The sequence below is a fragment of the Cygnus atratus genome, chromosome 10 (assembly GCF_013377495.2).
Source record: "Cygnus atratus isolate AKBS03 ecotype Queensland, Australia chromosome 10, CAtr_DNAZoo_HiC_assembly, whole genome shotgun sequence".
In the NCBI taxonomy this organism is placed as follows: Eukaryota; Metazoa; Chordata; class Aves; order Anseriformes; family Anatidae; genus Cygnus; species Cygnus atratus.
The window spans coordinates 10,596,986-10,616,421 of record NC_066371.1 but is presented as its reverse complement, the minus strand read 5'-3'; the positions used below and the strand labels follow the sequence as shown (position 1 = coordinate 10,616,421).

The window sequence follows — 19,436 nt, the reverse complement described above, 5'->3', positions numbered from 1 at the left end:
CTGTTTCACACCAATTTAAAACAGTTTCACCAGGGCTTTTAGCTATTAATGTCCTAGTAGTTAGTTTTTAACCCTGCTTTGGGATCTTTGAGCTTAGCAGGCTCTGCAGAAGAATTTTGTTCAGTACACTGCCTTGGGCTCAGATGAATTGTCTAACCCATGCAGGAGGATGTGTGTGTCTGTACGTGACCAGGTGCTCAGGACTCTGACAAACCACTCTACCTCTGTGTGGTCCACAGGGGACTGGGAAGAGGGAGAAAAGATTCATAAAGCTGGCTTCCAGTAAAAAGACCAGACCGCCTGGGATTAGGGGAACTGGACAGATGAGATTGGTCTTTGTCCTTTGAATCCATCACAAGGGGAATGCTAGGCACCAGGACAAAACCAGATGGGTCATTTGCTTATGGTTCCATTGACTGGGGGAATGTACACATTGGTGTGGAAAGGCCCAGGCTATTTTGTCATGGCTTCATTGGTCAGGGGAATGTAGGCACCTGCACTGCACAGCCTGGGCAATCTGCCCATAGCTCTATCAAACAAGACACCTCTGATCGCACCAAACAGGGCTGTTTGTAGCTCTGTAAATAGCTGACAGTACAAGATAAGGGAATTAAAAGAAAAAAAGATCAAAACTAACCAAACAGAAAATGCTGCAGACAGGTGGGAAATGTACTGCTGCCTTCACTGTGCTACTGTCAGGTGCAGCTCTGTGTGAAGCCTGGAAGCTGATTCTGTTAATTTAAGGGGTTTTCTCTCTCCATGTGCCATCAACATGCAACAAAATTATCTTCCAAGTGTGTACCACAAGCTCTTTCCTGGATCCTATGAGCAAAATGAAACAAAAGTATTTTACATGCTGCAAGTATTTAAATTGGCTGGTTCACCAACCAAGAAAGAAAGAAAGAAAAATAAATAAATAGAGAGAGAGAAAGAGGGAATCCCTGTGGAAACAAAGCTTTCACTCCACTAACAGAGTTAGTCAGACAGAGACTGTCACCACTTATTAAGCTGGGCCAAAGAACCCTGAGGGCAAGTCCCTCTGCTGTGATGGAGAAACTGAACCAGAGGAGAAAATAGCTCTCAGTTTGGAGTTAGCATACCCATAAAGGGCGTCTAAGCCTGGGAATGAACGCATCCAGCCCACTAGCTCACTGCTACGGACTGTGGCACAGCCCTCCATTGTCACCCTCTCCCCACAAAACCAACAGAGACAAACACACCCTGAGACACAGAGAGGGGCAGAGTGGTACATGAGCTAAAATACAGCAGACAGCCGGCAGACAGCAGGCAGGCACAAAGCCCTCCTATCCTGTGAGCTCGCTGCCATGTAGCTATTTCTCCTCTTCCAATGAATAAACCAGCTTGCTTTGTTTGAAAACAGGGTTCTCTCAGTGCTTACTCACCCTAAGCCAAGTTGTGTTTTCCAGCACATAGTCCCAAGTGACCATGCCAAAAGTGTGATCACAGTTCTCACTTCTGTCACAGATCCCCTTAGTGCCTTAGTTTACCTGGCTCTAGAACTCATGCTAAAGCCATATTCCTAAAATGCTCAAGAAATTTGGATGGCATCAATACTGTATTTATGCCAATAAGCCTTGGGTTTCTCTGAGTGACACTCTGTTGTCACTTGGCTCAGAAACACGAGGAAGTAAACAGTGTTTGACAAGTTTCCATATATTTCCCGACCTGTAGAAAGTGATTGGGCTCAGTAACCCCAGTGACAGAAATGTAAACTAAAGTGTTTCCTGTTACACACTTGAGACGGAATGAAAGCAGGTACACAGTCACGTGCTGTGTGTATTTTTTGTCTTCCAGGTGATTTATCGTGCCTTAACTCCAGCTAACAAGATTGAAGACCCCTACAGCCCTGAGGCTCAAGATCTACTGAAACTCACCAACCTTCGCCTCCTTTTGTTAAAAAGACAGGAATGTCCATGTCACGGCTCAGGTTTGGTAGAGAAACCTCAGAGGTTTGCCCACTATGCTATTTATGACCTGATCATCCGAGGAAGCTGCTTTTGCAATGGACATGCAGAGGAATGTGAGCTTGCCAACAGGACGGGAGACATAGAGAACGTGGTGAGTTGTAGACAGTCACTGATTTCCTAGACTCGTTACCTGCTTGTGCTTTCTCAGTTTAAGTGTGGATTTTGTGTATGATTCTGTCCCACCTTTCTTAAGCCTGTCTAAAAAAAGGACGGCACTATTAATCCATATCAGTGAAATCTAAAACACTCTGGGAAAAGATTTTCTACAACCCTTTCTACAGTTCCAAGCATTAATTGCATTGCTAGAGATGAGTTTTTCCAAAACCCCTGGATCTCCAAACACCTATAAACTGCGAGGGAGCTTTGTAACAGGAACAGAGGTCCAAATCCAAATACAGGGACTGAAATCTACCTGCACAGAATGGAACCAATCTCTTTAATGCAAAGAGTGCCCTGACTTGCCAGAATTTCGTTATTAGATCTTGAATTTCAGATTTTCTGAGTTTGTGAGACATGAGCATCTCTGTCATACTTGGGGTTTTAGTCTTTACTTTTAGGTTGTCAGCCTTGTACGTTTTTGTTAATTTCACTGCATAGCCAGAGGTGTTCAGGATGTCAAAATATTTTCTCTTCCCTCCCTTTTTACTCTTTAACTTGCTTAAAATAAGTTAGAACTTAAAAAATAAAAGAAGCCAAACTTCACATGAATCATCTTCCACAATACTATGACTGCCCCCTGTTCAGTATTTTATACGCATGCTCAGATGTTGCTAGTCAGGGGTAATCACTGATGTCTACATTTTGATTTAGCTGCAAGTATTATACAGAAGAACTGTAATAACAGTCACAGGGAAATGATGCTAACCCAATACCCAGGTATTTCTAAACATGTACATCACAGATCACACGTCAAGCCACATTGAACTAGTCAATGATTCCACTGGTTCCAGTAGGCTGTCTGTCTCTGTAATGTGTTTTTAAAACCAAAATAACCCTATTTTTTTTTAGTTCCTGATGCACTCTGACATAATAGACTTAAGAAATACATCCTCAGGTAATTTCTGTCCCTTTAGATTTGTGGTACTTTACATTTTGGTTTATTTTCTTCTGGAATGTATATTCATTGTCTTTCAGCTTTTCTAAGCTGAGACATAGAAATTGTATGGATAATTAGGACTGTATGAGTTTCACAATATTTGAAAGATCGTTTCTGAATCTGTACCATCTGTGGTATAAATCTAATTTACAGTACTCTAGCACTGGGTGATGTCATGAGACTCTGTTAACTACAAATATAGACCCACATAGGACATAACTGTGTGGAGAAAAGCTGTTTAAAGAGTGCATCGTCCCCATTGCAAACTGTTAAATACACACATGGTGAAACCAAATAGATGAATAACAGGCTAAATGAATACAGCTGGTAGAAGAATAAACACTCTGTCCATCAGAAGAGGAAAACAAAATATTGTGTATGTTACTGACATAACCATTGTAAACTATGACTGGATTTTTTTTTACACTGTTCACAAGGGAATAGAATCTTTTAGTGCCATCAATGACTTCATGGGGCAGAAGATGAAGCAGTTTTGATGAAATGCACTTCATGAGTGAGTCATGTCTCAGGAGACCAGAGGGTGGATGCATCCCAACATTCAACACAGGCATAGATATTATCAAGTCTTTGCCTAAGCAGGGATTCAAAGACAGCAGGAAGTGAGAAAAGCCTTCCAGACCTTTAACTACTTCTTGAATCCTAGGTGAGGGCTGGAAAAGACTGTGATTGAGCTGCTTTAAGTCCTTGCATTAAGGTATGATCGAGCATACCTAAGCCATTTGCTAGTGAATACCTTTTGAACTAGTTATTGAAAATCTCTAATTAAGGAGATTCAATAGCAACCTTCAGTAGTTGTTCCTATTCCGACAGTTTGAAAGATCTTCCATAGTGCCTGCCTAAATAAGGCGGTTCCTTCTCGTCCCTTTTCCTCCAGTGATTGTGGAGAGCAGTCAGTCCTCATTCTGCTGATAGAACTGGAAGGTTCCTACCATGTCCTCTTCTGGTTTTTGCTTTTTCTACTAACCAGAGAATTGTGAAACCTTAGTGGTCAAAACTGAAAATTCTAATGCCAGATCATGCAAGCCTGAAGTAAAGATGGTCGTATTATTTTGCTTGTTTTCTATGCTTTGGTAATTAAATCTTAGCTCTTTTTCATATATACATTGAAAATTGGCTAAAATGACAGTATTTAGGCAAGTGTATAACTCCGCATCTTACAATACGGTAACCTCCTTGCCTGCAAGCAGAAGGAAAAGGTCTCTGATGTTGAGTGGCAAACACCAATGATACATTTCATATTAGCCAAACTACACTGCAACAAAAATCTTTGCCACCTTGCAATTCTCCTTTCTCAGCAGAGACATGGAAGGTGTTCTACTTTCACACAGAGACTAAAACAGAACAGAAGAAAGGGATGTTAAAAACAAACACTGCACATTCAGAAATAATCTGATGCATTCCACTAGCCACATCTAATATTTAACAAGCACATGGGCAGAGAAAGGCTCAAGACACAGAGTTTATTATGTGGCTAGTGTGGGTGATAAAACAGCATGAATGCAGAGCAACTTCAAGTTTCCTGCGTTCTGTCATGTAATTAAATAAAATGCTGGAAAAAATACAGACCTCCACAGAAAGGCCTAAGTAATAGGAGTCAACGTCTCTTAAGATTTCAGAGTCCTCATGCAATGGTCTTTTCTGTAGTTAACAAAAACAAAAGCAAGTCCATGTAGAAAACAACTGTAATTATTTGTCATGGGATAGGCCCAAAAACTGAGATCATTCTGCACTTAGGTCTTGGAAAAGACATAATTGTAATAATTTCTAAGTCTGCTTTTCTTACTCTTGAAAGAAATCTGTTCCATTTGTAATACTTGTTCCACTGCTATATTATATGGAAACTAAATAATGGAGAAAACTAAAACAAATTTCTTCACAGTTTTGAACCACAACTTTTCAATTCTACGTTGGAGGGACTAGATGATTTATTACTAGTAGATGATCTATCAATCATCAGTTTGTTTGTGGATCTGTCAGTTCAGTCAGGACAACCCATTCAGCTTCTGGCTTTTCCACAGAGCCAATAAGACAAGCAGCTATATGAGAAGTAATGTCACAGATGCCACAGTGTCACAAAAAATAATGATACAAGACAAATGCAAATTATCATATTGACCCTCCAAATGGCATATAATTATTCCTACCTTGGAATCTAGATAGTTTCATGTATATTGACTCTATTTGGCCATAAGTCACTAGTGAAAATACTAAGTGAGGTGCAAAGGATACCATGGAAAAGTCCTTTGACTTCTTCGTTGGACTGCAAACCAGTAATAATTACTCTTTCAACATTTTTTTTTTTTTTAAATTAGTTTGCAACCACCTCAATGCAATTTGTCCAGATCTTATTTCCCATCTTAACTACTGAGAGAATCATGTCAGACAGGAGAAAAGCTTTGAGGAATGAAGATGGGAACTGTATGCAATAGTCAAGAAACTTCTGGGCAAGCATATATTGAATTTGGGGTTTGTTGCTAGAGACAGTGATATTTTCTTTTCTACTTCCCTTCTTCAGACCAAAGACAAGAGGCACAGAGATGCCATACCCAACTTAAATAGTTTCTTACGATAACTACGAACAAATTTCTTCCTTCTTAATTTCATTGACTGTAATATTCAAACTTTTAAAGGTAGCTCATTTGTCAGTGAGCAAAATTGTCTATTGACATTGTATTTTGCTGCAGAAACTGCAGAGGTGCATTTGCTTTTAAATGTAGGGCGTGAATATACTCTTCTAAGGGAAACAAATACCAGCACCTAGCCATCTGAACATATCTCATCTTTTCCGCCACTGGATTCAATGGAAATTAATCCCGCCCAAGATGTTGCTGATGAAGAGTATACAAGGGTATGTGTTGTTTTACAGTACATGATTTCTTTAAGAAGCTCCAACAAAGTTAGGAACCTTTCAGGTTTAGAATCTGCTTTGATGACATATTTTAGTTGAATCCAGGGGGGCTTCCAGAGCTTACAATGTTTACAAAGCAGAAAGCACACATGGACAATTCTGCTGAATCTAGACCAAATTCCTTTCCATTTGCCAAACATTTCACAATTCTCTTTCTGGTGCATGGGAAATAAGCATGGACAGAGGAAAGCAAACGTAGATTAAAATGTTACTGACTAAAGCATTAGGTTTTTTCACTCGTTAATTTTTGGTACCTTCACTGCCAGGAAATTCTTACAAGTTGCCTCGGATGTTTCTTTTCCTTCTTCATCCTGTTTACAGAGACAAACTAGACTCCCTGTGGGTCTGATACTCCACAATGAAGCAAATGGAAAGTTTTCCATTTACTTCAAAGGGAGCAGGATCTGGTCCTAAGTAAGATTCCTTGTTTGGCATAAAGTAGGTAACATAAGGTAAAACTTGTTTTTCTACAGTGATTTTCTAGGCAACTTGGCTGTCATCTCTCTTGCAAATATTATCTCTTCTTCAAATATCTTGTGCAGTTCTTGATAATCCCCCAACTAAGTTTTCACATTATCTGATCCACACTGTGCCAGTCTGTATGATGTCCAGCACTCAGAGCTGCCAGGAGGTGCACTATGCTGCAGCTGGCAACCCAAAGAGCAGGTTTTGTTTAGAAAAAAGTTAGTCTGTGAGTATCAGCCATGTGAGTAGCATCGTGAATGTTAAAAAGAATCACAAAAGCTTCAGAATAAATTATAGAAACAGATGCCTATGCTGATATGGCCAACCCCCAAATCAGCACCTCCTTCTGAGATGTTAAAAATTTGCAACCAAGTGAAAATACCATACAACATTTCTGGTTTTGCTGGCTGTCACCAGTAGACTCAAACCTGAACAAGATTGTCATCCCCACGCTGACAGCATCCCTGCTACTTTGCTGTTTCAGCTAGAATAGCAGGACATGTGTAAGTAGTTGTGAACTGACATTCAGGTAAGGTTCAGGTAAGGACAGGTCTGCCCACTCCCTACCTTTCCACTACCCACTGAGTTATAGCCAAGAGCAGGAGGAGCCTTGTGCTGCTCTGCAGCCCCATACATCTGCACTGGCTGACACGTCTTTTTGGAGGGGGCATACCCTGCCTTCTGTTGAGCTCTGAAATGAAATTCATCTGTGAGGGCTATTTCATCCTATGAAAGACAACTTATTTGGCTACTCTGGTGTACCCAGAAAATATATGATGTCACTCTGTACCTTTAATTCACTTGTTGCACATAAGGTCTGTGGGCTGTGTTTCTGCTGATTATAATTGGTGTGTTTAACTTGACGTCCATGCAGGTTCTCCATAAGCACTACTAAGAACCTGTGGTTCGCCACCACAGCATCTGGCATTCAGACCATTAACATGAGGTTTTGCGTATGGTTTAGAGAATAACCACAATTTTGATGGTATGATCCACATCGTGGTTCAGCCAGCAGGAATTCTGCAATTATAACGTCAACAAGTTTTCCCTGCATTTTATTATTGTTGTGGAAATATCTTTTACTACGGCTAAAGTCCAAATCAGAAAAACATGCCTATTCAGGAGTGGTGTTTAAACAAATGTCTAAATGCTTTCCTGAGTCATGGCTCAGGGCAGATTCACCCATGCAACACTCATACTACGTTTAGGAAACTGTCTCTTATTTTTTGGAATGGGGTAAACAATTTCTTATCTCACATTATTAGCCTTTAAACAGTGTTTTTCTTAAAGGCATGTCTATGAAAGAGCTATTTAAAAGTAGTTCACTTTTATTGCTTAATTGCTTTCATTAATGTTTTTGTTGTTGTTGTGTTTTAATCGCTGAATTGATGTTCTCTGCTAATTTTATCCCTGTGAAGGAACCACGATAACCCTGCTACTAGAAACATTTGACTGAAAACAGTTGTAAGTATGCTTTAGGGCTGGTAAGAGATGCCTTACAATTCCTTTAAGAATTGTTTTTCACAATAAAGCTACAAGAGTCTGTGTACGCGTGAGAGGGAGAAAAAATTGCTTTATCTCAGAGATATCAGCCACCATTTTGCTACCAACACTTCTCTAATGTTCTGTAGTACAGCATGTTTCTGAGGGTCTTTCATTTAAGCTCCACACAATGTACACTGTTCTGTCTCTAGGTTAAATTAGACACAGCCACCAATGCTAGGAAGTTGCTGTGATGTGACAATCATAGAAGCTGCTGTGTTTGGCCTCATACGTTAGGTCCTTGTGTTTTTAAGCTTCCTTGGGATGAATAGACTGCTATGTTGTTTCTGTCCTCAGCTCACCTACCTCTCACCACAACAAAAGTTTGCAGTCTTTTACCAAAGCTTTTCAAGGCCTTTCAGCCAGTGCACTCAACCCCACAAATCTCCTAGTAATTTAAGCAAATTTTTCTAGAGTTATACCTTGTGGGTACATGGAGTTTGCAGTTAAGTGATTTGGAGGCAGGTGCAAAAAACATATGGAAAAAATTTTCACAGGATCTTTAAAAAATCATATTACTCTGCATAAAAGTTATAAAATTCTGCATCCATTTCCTTGCCTTGTTTCACTCACTGTACTAGAAGGGACTTGAGGATGAGTCTTGTGCCCGTTAGGGCTTCAGAGTCCTTCTCTTGCAACGTACAATTTTTCTGCTAAATTATGGACTTTCTCTCCCTTTTTCTCCATTTTGCCAGACAGATTCCTCATAAATTTGGCTGGTCCAGTGCTACGTCAGCCCTGCCCTCCCCCACTCTCCGAACTGCAGCCATCTGCAGAGGAGTTGTAGAAAACTATTTTTCTCTTGGCTTCCTCTGCTCCATTACTCAACATAATTTCACTTGAATGGGAGCTACGCACGTTGCCAAATTCGCTCAATACTGAGGTAAAAATTCAGAGAAGAGTATGCAGGCCCACACTTGGAGTGGGTTTTGAATCTCACACCCCCAGAGCCACTATGGATTAAACAGCAGAAACTCATCTAGTCCAGACAGTGACTCAGGTATTCACTTATTGAAATATTGAGCCCTGCTCCACTTTCTGCCTCCTCCTTTCATAAGACAGTCCCTCAGATATTGTGACCTGTTGTAACTCAGGGGCGGGCATTTCAGCGCGACAGCTGTTACTTGTATGCAGCCTGTTATAGACTGATAATGGAGTTGTTGGCACTGTAGGCAAAAATAAAAGGACACTAGCTCAAAAATGAAGAGAAATCAAGCTAGCACTGAGGAAGAAAACAATAGGAAAACAGAGAGAAATGTGGCCTAGGCGTGTGTGTAAAGACAGACAGAGGTGAATGCAGGCAGAGGATGGAGTTGTGTCTTGAAACTGCCACAGGCCGAGGTTAGCCTGCTATATTCCCTCACACGAAGCATGGATTTTGTACCTCTTCCGGTCTATTTATCCTGTTCTTTGTTACTGTTCGGATAGGGGCTTAGAGATGCCAGTCTGAATATGCAGCTAAACACTGTCACTGATTTTTTTCGTCACCATTACCTGGTTAGTGAATTTGGAACTGGTGGTAGCTCACTCACTCACTGCTGTAGAGACCAAAGCCTGTATGGTCTCAGGTGGCCTTGCCCCAACTGCTCCAGCTCTCCTTATCCCTGCCAAGTTCCCTCAGACTTAATTTACCACAGTGACCAAGTACAAGCCAGAAATCCAATTCCCTCTGAAAACACCCATATGTGTACTAGTTTTCAGACACACACACTTATCAGACCTTTCCCCAGAAACCAGCAAGTGACATAGGAAAATAATGGCTTTTTTCATTCCTGATTAGAACAGGAATTTGAACTATCAACCCACCCATGGCAGGCACTGTACTCCCAAGCCACTAATTCTTTTAAGTCTTTGCAAACTTGAAAAAGTTGACGTAATTTTTTAATTTGGTCTCTTAGAAGTCAAATCTGCTCTCCTCAGGACCTGATATTGAAGAATTTATTATAAATCTGCACAGATACACCTCTTAATTAGAAGAGACAACAGAGCCCATTTGAACTGTGAGGCAAACAAAGGGGAACAGGAGACACTAGTTTGTACTTAACCATTCAAACGGCCCAGAAAAGGTCATTTTACTAAAAGCAGGTAAGGGACCAGCCTCTGATGTCATTGCAAACTGCTGTATCCAAAATTGCTCTGGCAACATTACAAAAGTGAATACAGAGCCCAAAGACAAACATTTTCTCCGAATCAGCAACAGTTGCTCTGTTCTGGAAGGCTTCCAAATTTAACCTTCATTCATTAGGGAAAAAAAAAATAGACTGAGAATAGCCCAGGAGAAAGACTAACAACCACAACATTTGCTGAAAAGACAAAAGGTAAAAGAAACTGAACAGGCAGACAGAAAAGCAAGAAGCTTGAGGTGTTATTCTAAGCTGAACAGAGTTTAAAAAAAAAAAAAGTGGAATAGAGATGGAAAATATGCACTTGTTCTCTCAGCTGCAGATCAGAATTTAGGTGAAATAATTTTGTGTAGGCAAAGGTGAATAAGTATTGTGTAATTTCTTGGAAGCACTGTACAAAAGTAAGAGATGGTCCTACACTATTTGTTATAAACCAACCAGAAGTTACTGAGCTTCATGCAAAAACTACCAGATGAAATTCATGGTTTAGTGTAGCAGGCTAAATGATTAGCAGAGCTAAATGATTGAAATTGATCATTCAGGCATTAAAATCCATGAAGCTATAACCTCCTCTAAGTCATGACTCAAAGCTGCTCAGGTGGTAGATGTACAAATCACAGCCTTTGGCAGCAATAGCAGACTGTTGTAACAGCACAACTGTACTGTGAGTCAGATCATGGAATTAATCCAGATTAAGAATATTATTGCCAAGGTAAAAAAAAAAAATTAAAAAATAATATTTTTTTTAATATGGTTTAGTTTCACAGTCCAATTTACACATGACTCAGGGCATGATGCAAAAGGCATAGACAGAAGCAGTAACAAAAGCAGAAATATCTTAAATTTTGCTTGCTGACAAAGACTTTACATCCTAAAACCACTGCCTGAGAACATAGCCACTATACCAAGACATAAAAGCAGACTTTGCTTTCAAGTGGCTGCTAAATCCAACATGATTGTGATTGAGAGTGTAGTATAACATTTTTGTTCCTGTCCTGGACTAATACTATCTTCAGACTGCCAGCATATCAGCCTGTAAACTTCTAACCTTTGCAAAAGCTGATTAGAAAACTGGAAGCTTGATGTAGAAAGAATATCAGTATTGAAAGCTACAGTTTTCATCTTTCAAAGCTCATAGCATGCATTAGTGACATGACTAACCTTGGCAGAAAACATTCTAAAAGCTGGACTGCAAGAATACAAACCATCACAGGTTATGAACATGGTACTTCTGACTGGTTTTATAAATGTAGTAGTTTATATAATCACACAGTCTGCCTGCCTGTGAGTGCGCCTATTTCTCTGATCCATTTTGCACAGTAACTTTGGAAGGCACCATTCAGTTTCAAACAATTTTGTCAGACCAACTGAACTCTTAATACAATGATGATCCAACGAAGGGGAATGATCCTTGGAGACAACTAGAGTTATCACAGTAATAAGGAGAAGCAGATGGAGGGAGATGTCATGAAAATAAATTCCTTATTATTTCTGAAGTACTCAATTATTGCAGCAATGAGCACTGTAGAAAGGCCCATATAGGCCTAAATTCTTTTATATCTACGGCTCAGTAAGCGCTGAGTGGTGTGGTGTCACATATTGCATGTTAAAGATAAAGTGAAATATTAGAGTTGTGAGGCACAAATCTCCTGGATCTTAATCTTTCCCCTACTGTACCAACACATTTATATGTATTCATATAAATCCCTGTCAAAAACTAATCAGACTTGAGCTGAAAAATGGCTAGGCTTCTTAAGTGACTGCATGAATCTCAAATAAGTCTGTGTTGCTCACACCTTACTTTCAAATCCCCTCCGTCTGGATCACCAGCTCCAAGCCTAGAAAGGAGAAGCATTTTTGCCTCAAATGCCTCCTAACAGCCAGATATCCTAAATCTCCCAATAACATGAATCCAGTGGTAATCAAACAATTATCAGGGTCCTGAAGGCTTTAATAGGGCTTTAATGGCTGTAACCAGCCCCACCTGGGACTCACACCCCATGCCCTCTCTCCATAGGCCCAGAGGCTCCATTTAAGCTCAGCCCTGGGCCTGTATTTCTTGTTTGAGCACTGCTGTAGGTGTTCTTGCCTGCACCTCTACCTCCTAGATGGACCTTGGGCTTGTGCTATAGGTGGCTTCCCTCCTGGTAGACCTGTTATATTTGTTGTAGCTTGTCTCCCTTTCTGCTTCTAGCATGGGCTTTGGTCAGGTGTTGTAAGCTTGGTTCTAGGCCTGTCTCTTGCTGCTCTTGAAGTGAGGGCACAGTCTTTGCTGTGGTCACTATCCCTTAATGTCCTTGCTGTTCCATGATAGTCATCTATCATATCATCTACTTTTAATTCTACTTTCCTTTCTAGGACCTAGAAAAACATGTGTCTCTCCCTTATATCTGTATTTCTTTAACTATTTTATTTACTGTGGCGTGATCATCCAGTGAGATCCTGTGTATCCTGAGGTCTTGTGTTATGCAGGGAGCACAAACTGCTTTTTGGACCCACTTAAGAGCTGTTAGTGTATTTCAGCAGGGAATAACAAGTCAGAGACCTGCCTGCTCTTGTGGTGTTGAGTGTGACTCTCACATTCTTCCTTCCCTGAGCAGATATCTCATTTCCTATTTTATCTAACAATTTCCTATATATCATTCTTGTTACTTCCTGGACTTCAATCCCTGGCTGCCTTTCCTATCTCTTCTTCTCTAACGGAACACATTGTTTCTCTTGTTACTTACTTCTGCCTCTTCTATCCTCATTTCACATCTTGTTCAAGTGTAACAGGTCTCTTCACAGCTCAATTTCTCTTCCAGTCTTTCTGTCATTACCACTTACTGAGTTGCTTCTTTGCTCTCTTCTTTTGATAGTCTTTCTGTACTTGTCACTTCATGTTGCACTCTCCTCCTTAACTACTTTCTCCTGTGAATGCAGCCTGAGATCATTCTCACTGACTAAACATCTTCTACCCAGTCACATGAAACACAGGCACGTTTGTGTTCTTTTCAATTATCCTCTATTACTTTCCTAATGCCTATTAGTGCTTCTTCCCTGTTCTAAGCCAGTCATCCTTCCATGTATTTTAAAGTATATTTGCAACTGTTCAAGAGTAGGGAGGCAGGAAGCTTCCTTTATGCCTCTGTCTTACTTGCAACATGTCATCCCTAGATAGCATCCACAAACTACAACTTGCAACAAAACAAATCAGTGAACAACAGATAAATGAACACATCTACTTACCTTCAAAGAACAACTTCATTCTTCCTTTCTCACTGAACTTTCCTGTTTACTCTTAATAACTGTTCATGAGTGTTCACACCATCTGTGCTGTGCACTGTAGGCACAGGGTCCTGTGGAATAATGAATATTTGATCATATCATTCAAGGCTAAAACAAGATTGCATAGTTAATCCTGCCATTTCCCAGCTGTGTAGTCTCTGTATTCCTTTCATGTGATTTTTATTGTATAAAGAAAATGTATATTTTGTATACCTATAATCTTTTTGAAAAAAGACAATTTACAAATGTTGTGCTGAAATACACAGGCATTTCCTGTAAACTAAGAAATTTTTGGTTCTAGTCTGTTTTGGAATCAGTTGCAAAGTTCAGAAAGTCTGAAGTTTGGGGTCACTAAAAAAAAATAATTCTATAGTTCTGGGTCAGGCTCACTTTTTCCTCAGTCCTGGTCCTTTTCTCTGTTCTATGGTTTCTGAAAAGGGCTCATTGCTTTTAAGTCACTGTGTTCAGAGGGGGAACTAAAAAGCCTGAAGACCTGAATTCAGATGTAGAAAAGCCCAACACTGTTTCTTACTGGTATTATTGTTTTTCTGTAATTTGTCATCATATTTAGTACTTTGAACATGGATGACTTTCTTGGACAAAGGTCTGGAGAGGCATCCCATAATGTGCTACATGCTATATCCTCCTGAGGTTTGCTGGTGCTGAGCCCTGACAGAGAAATGCATACCCTGAAGTCTGTGCTCAGTCTTCCGTGAGGAGGCAGCCAACTGCTCTGTGCAGCAGCAAATCTGCCAGCTGGCCAGAGAGGGGCAATGGCATCAGCTGCAGCCTATCCCCTTTGCTAGCTGCATGACATATCTGGTCTGGGAGGATTAAAAACCAGGGCAGCGGAGAGCAAATTGCTGCAGGGAGATGGCTTTGGGGGCAGGGGAGAGCGTTCACTCTTTTGAATGTTTCTGTCTTGATCCTAAGCTACCTGCTATGAGGGATGAGGTTGAGGGAGGACTGCAAAGGGGAAATCTGACTTTCAGGAAAGACTGTGGAGAAGCATAATTCACATTAGTGGTGAGATTAAAGGATTACATTCAATTCACACCACAGTCAAAATTAAATCTCAGTTTCTGCTTTTTGTGTAATGTGCAGTGGGCAGAGCTGTGATGGTGGTTACAGAGCTTAGCATCCTGAACTGTGCACGAGGGAGAGAGTCTAGTCCCAGATTTCATTTGCTACTGTAGAACAAGTGTCTCCCTCCATGTGAAATACATGCCAGTAATTGACAGCTTCTTTTGTGGTGGGCAAGGAACAAGACCTATGGTTCCACCTTTCCTCAAATAATTTCTCAGAGGCCTTTCTCTGAGGCATTGCAAACATATTGCAATCTTTTCTTAATAAATTAACAACAATAACAACAAATGTGTAAAGCACTTTTTGGAGATAGTTCAATTATAGAATCTCATGCACCTGTAGTGGACCTGGTTATTATTATTGTGTGTGAAACTAATTTCAATAGTACCTTTCCATTTGAAGGTTGGACTCGCCCAGTTTCTAATATCAAGTTTCTAGCGTGAATACCTGATTTCAAAACTGATATGTATTAAAATATTTTCATGAGTAAAATTAAATTATTGTATTCCACTGAAAGCAGGTAAGTACAGAGGAAGCAAGATCTTTCTTCAGATAACTTTTCAAGCAAATAGTCACAGAGGAAACTACAGTACTCAGCCATCTCTAGTCAAGACTTTTTGTCACTTCACTGTTTCCCCTTCAAATATTTTGTGAACTTCTGTTTCCTTGCTTAGGTAGGTTCATATGTTTAGTTCCTGTAGATCAACTCTGTTCTTCATCCACACCAGTTTCTGTTGAACATCTTCTAGTTTCTCATTATCTGGTAACAATATGGTCAGAACTGAAACCAGTAGTGGAGGTACAGTTTTTTCACAACTGAACAATAAATAACTATTTCCTCTCTACTTAGAATCACAGTGCTTTTCCTTACCCAGTCCAAAGTTTAACTGGGTCATTCCTGATCATCTGTTCTTTGCATATTCACATGTAGGCTGGTAAATTGGTGCCTATTGTACCTAGGTCTATTTCAGCATCTGTGCTGTCCTCGTAGAACATGTGGTTTGGATTGTTTCTCTGTGGGTCTGCTGACTGGTATTTTTCCAGGTTTCACAATTATTTTTGCTCAATTTTTAACTGTGCTGGGAGGTCCTGGATTACTTGCTTGTTTTTCTAACAATTTATATTTTAGTAATTCATGATGATTTAATTACCATCTTCCAGATCACTGTTAGTACCAAATACGACGGGGTCCAACACCCTCAGTTAGGCTGTGTTCTGTTCTCCTGTGACTCAGTTCTGCTAACCAAGACTGTATTTGACACTGTCTGGAGGTGACAACCTGCTCTGGCTTTTTGCATGCTCTTATCCTGAATTTATCAGTTAAAATAAGCTGCATTTATTCACATAGTTTAAACAGTCTGGCCTCTGTCCATTGTCCATAGAAGTGAAATAGCCAGCAGAAGGGTTAAATTGTTGTCATGTGTGTTTAAACTACAAGATAAAAGAAAAATCCACTTGTGAAGAGATGAAGCTACATGTATGCTCCAGGCTCTGTGGGTTTCTTAACAGAGTCAGGCAGCTGTGGGAGAGCTGTGCAGAAGTCCCAGATCTTCATGAGGCTGTTGGGCACTACACTGTGTTAATGCTTGTAACTGTGTTCTCCTTCCTGACAGGTCCATGGGAAGTGTGTGTGCAGACACAACACAGCAGGGGACCACTGTGAGAAATGTGCACCACTATACAACGATCAGCCTTGGAAGCCAGGAGATGGAAAAACAGGGGCACCAAATGAATGCAGAAGTAAGTGGGAGGGGGTTTACTGATCCAGGGCTTCAGGTTGAGCACTGACAATGACAGCAGGCAAAGTTCTCTAGCTGAGGCGTCATCAATTCACATTAATGGTGCCATTACAGAAATGGTGATAAGTTGCTGGTCCTTGATGGAATATTTCAGTATGCTTATTGTTTTACTGCAGCTGATGCATTTGGGCTATTGGAAAGTGGAATTCACAAGGCGGAAATCTTTTTGCCCACACTTATATTCCCCTCCTGCATTTTAGCGTTCTAGGGTTTTGTGTAAGGCTTACGATACCATCAGATTGGTTTGTTTTACTGTGAGAATATGACACAACTTGCAACCACCCAAGCTTCTTGGGTGTTCTCTGTGTTGCAATTTTGATTTTTTTTTTTTAAATGAAAATCAAGGATTGCAAGCAGAGGAAATGTGTTGTATTCAGATATTTCCTCTATGATTCACAGTAGGAAAATGATACTATTTAAATAGCATGTCGTGCCTATTGGATAAGCCTGAAGTACATTTCCCTGTTTCCCATCAGAGTGTCGCTGTCACAACCATGCTGACAGCTGCCATTTTGATCTGAGTGTTTGGCTGGCATCAGGAAAACGCAGTGGTGGAGTCTGTGACAACTGCAAGCATAACACAGAGGGACATCGGTGTCAAAGGTGCAAACCAGGGTATTACCGAGATAAAGGGAAACCCATGTCTTCTACAGAGGTCTGCAAACGTAAGTGATTACTGTTATATCCAGTGAAGATAAATGAGTGGTGGAAGCCTGTTGAAAGAATCAACTACTATGGAAGTATTACTATCCTTTCTTTGTATTTTGTTCCTAGACTCCAGTTTTCTGATCAAAGGTAATTTTCCTGATTTTTTGTGTCTATTCCCCTATGGCGTCACAATTTATTTTTTTCTGCCAACTGCTATAGTTCTCCAAAATCATTACATCCTGGCAAAAGGTACATTCCTCTTGTGCTTGCATTCAAAATAATGTGATTCTGTTTTTCACTTGAGGCACATTTCATTTAACTTTTTCCTGCATCTCTCTTAAGACTATGGGCTTATGTGTAAGATTTTGTTAAATTCCATTTGATTGTGCAACATCTGTGAACATAAATGTATATGATAACGGCTACAGGAGGTGCATATCCATATGGGAACAGATGAATCAGAGCTCACAGTCTTATCTCTGAATTCTACAGCTGTATTATGGGGTGTTCTGCTCAAATTAATTGCCTCATTAACACTTCAGCAGGATGTGTTAGGAAGTAACTCTCATACAGAGGCACTAACATGCATGTATAACCTCTGGATCAAGGTAGTTTGCACCCAGACAGTCTGGAACATAGCCAGTACAAGCCCAAATCTCCCTTACTTACTGTAGATGTTCTCTGAGTATTCTGCCAAGCTTCACGCCTCTTATTCCATCTGGCATCTATTTGGGAGGATGCTATTTTCAACAATGTATGTCATTTTGATTCTCCCTTTGGATAGTCTTCCCTTCAACTCAGACATCGGTTGCCAGCATGGAGAACTTTGGCCTCTGTCATCTATACTCATGTCTGTTGGCAGCATATGCCTTTGAAGCTTTCCTAACACTTTGATGGCCTTCATCAAGATTTCTCTTAAACACTTCTCTCCCTGGGACTAATGTCCTGTGATATTGCTTAAACTTTCTGTGAACAGCACATACTATGCTTCTGGTCTTTTGTACGCTTTCCACTGGAATATCTTCCCAATTAGTGGCAGCACAGACTGCTTCCACATGACTCTTTCTCTTTGATTTCATAATTTCCAAAGAAAACTGATCAACAGACAGGGTTAGGGTGAGTTTACCTAATTTACTCTGTATCCCATAGTGTTCTACAGTGGTCTCTCTTCAGTCCTATTTTTATTTGGCGCAGATTTTCTACAGGGACATGTTTGTAATGGGGATACATCTTTATGCCAGAAGATTAGTTTTCAGTCTTATGGCATCTGAAAGTATTTGTGTATGAACACTGGTATACAACAGCAGGGTGAAGGTGTAGTAAGCAATGTTATGTGTAATATTAGATAACCAGTAAAATCAAGGTGCACTGGAGAGAAGCAGAGGAAAAAAAATTGTTTGAAAATAGAGCCTACCTGTGTGGAAACCCTAGAACAGTCTGCCTGGGTGAAATCAGACCTTGACTCTACCTCTGCATCTTTTGTCTGGTCCCGTTACAAGCCTTGTAGTACCTCCTGCATAGCAAAAGAAAATCTATTCAGAGGGATAAGCTGAAATTTATCATGCTGAAAGAACTTTATTCCTATCATGCCAATCAAGCACAATAACATTCTTTTCACCTGGGAACATGCTGCTGCCAGCAGAAGGCCCCCAAATGCAATTGTTTCCACTCTGCCTTGTGCAATCAAGCCTAGATTGCTGCCATTCCACTCTTGCCACCTGAAAGTTATGTCTTTTCCATACTCCCTGTACAGTCAGTGCAGAAGCAGTAGGATGTCCAGGGGATGATTTATTGCGTTCCAACATAGACGCCTGTGATAGATGAACTGAATTGCCCTCTAAAGGGTATCTATTTCTTTTCCCTGACTTAAGAGGTATTCTGGATCACTAGCCTGCACTACAGTTTCTGTTGGTTGAGATGAATCGAACAGGTTTGACCAAGCATTAACACCAATAAGTAAACCTGACTTTATCTGTGCATAACTGAAGTCAATGAGACCTTTCACAGGCATGTAAAGTCGTGCATGAATGCTTGCCATATTAAGGTATAAGAGAAGGGCATGCATTTCACTCTTGAGAGCATCGACTCCAGTAGACTGGTGTGTGCATGATGCTTGTACTTGTGTGGAAAAAGAAGGGGTATTCCAGATATAATTAATCAGACTAGAATCAGACCTCATGCAGATTGTAAGACAGAGACCATCTTCTCCATCCTTTATGTTGCAAGACCTGCATTGCTATTAAGTGTAATCTGGTGTGGTATGAGTAAATTGTTCAGGTTGTATGACCCTAAAAACTCTGGTTACTTGTTAAAAAGTACTAAAAGCAACAATTAGATCAGGTACATTTTTTTTCTCAGCCTGCTGATCATAAATTGAAGAGCTGCCAATTCTGGACCAGAAGGTGAGGATTTACATGTACCACTTCACAGAATCACAGAATAGTTGAGGTTGGAAGGGACCTCATCAACTCACTTTGAGAAAACCATGCAAAC

General features: G+C 40.3%; 1 protein-coding gene across 1 annotated transcript in view; it reads left to right on the top strand.

Moving 5' to 3' along the window:
- LOC118248033 (netrin-4-like) overlaps window positions 1–19,436 on the top strand; it is a 51,483-nt gene that overhangs the window by 17,646 nt on the left and 14,401 nt on the right. Inside the window, exons 3-5 of the mRNA XM_035546589.1 lie at window positions 1,816–2,079; window positions 16,110–16,236; window positions 16,772–16,960. Of these exons, the coding sequence (XP_035402482.1) occupies window positions 1,816–2,079; window positions 16,110–16,236; window positions 16,772–16,960 (580 nt within the window). The remainder of the gene's footprint in view (window positions 1–1,815; window positions 2,080–16,109; window positions 16,237–16,771; window positions 16,961–19,436) is intronic.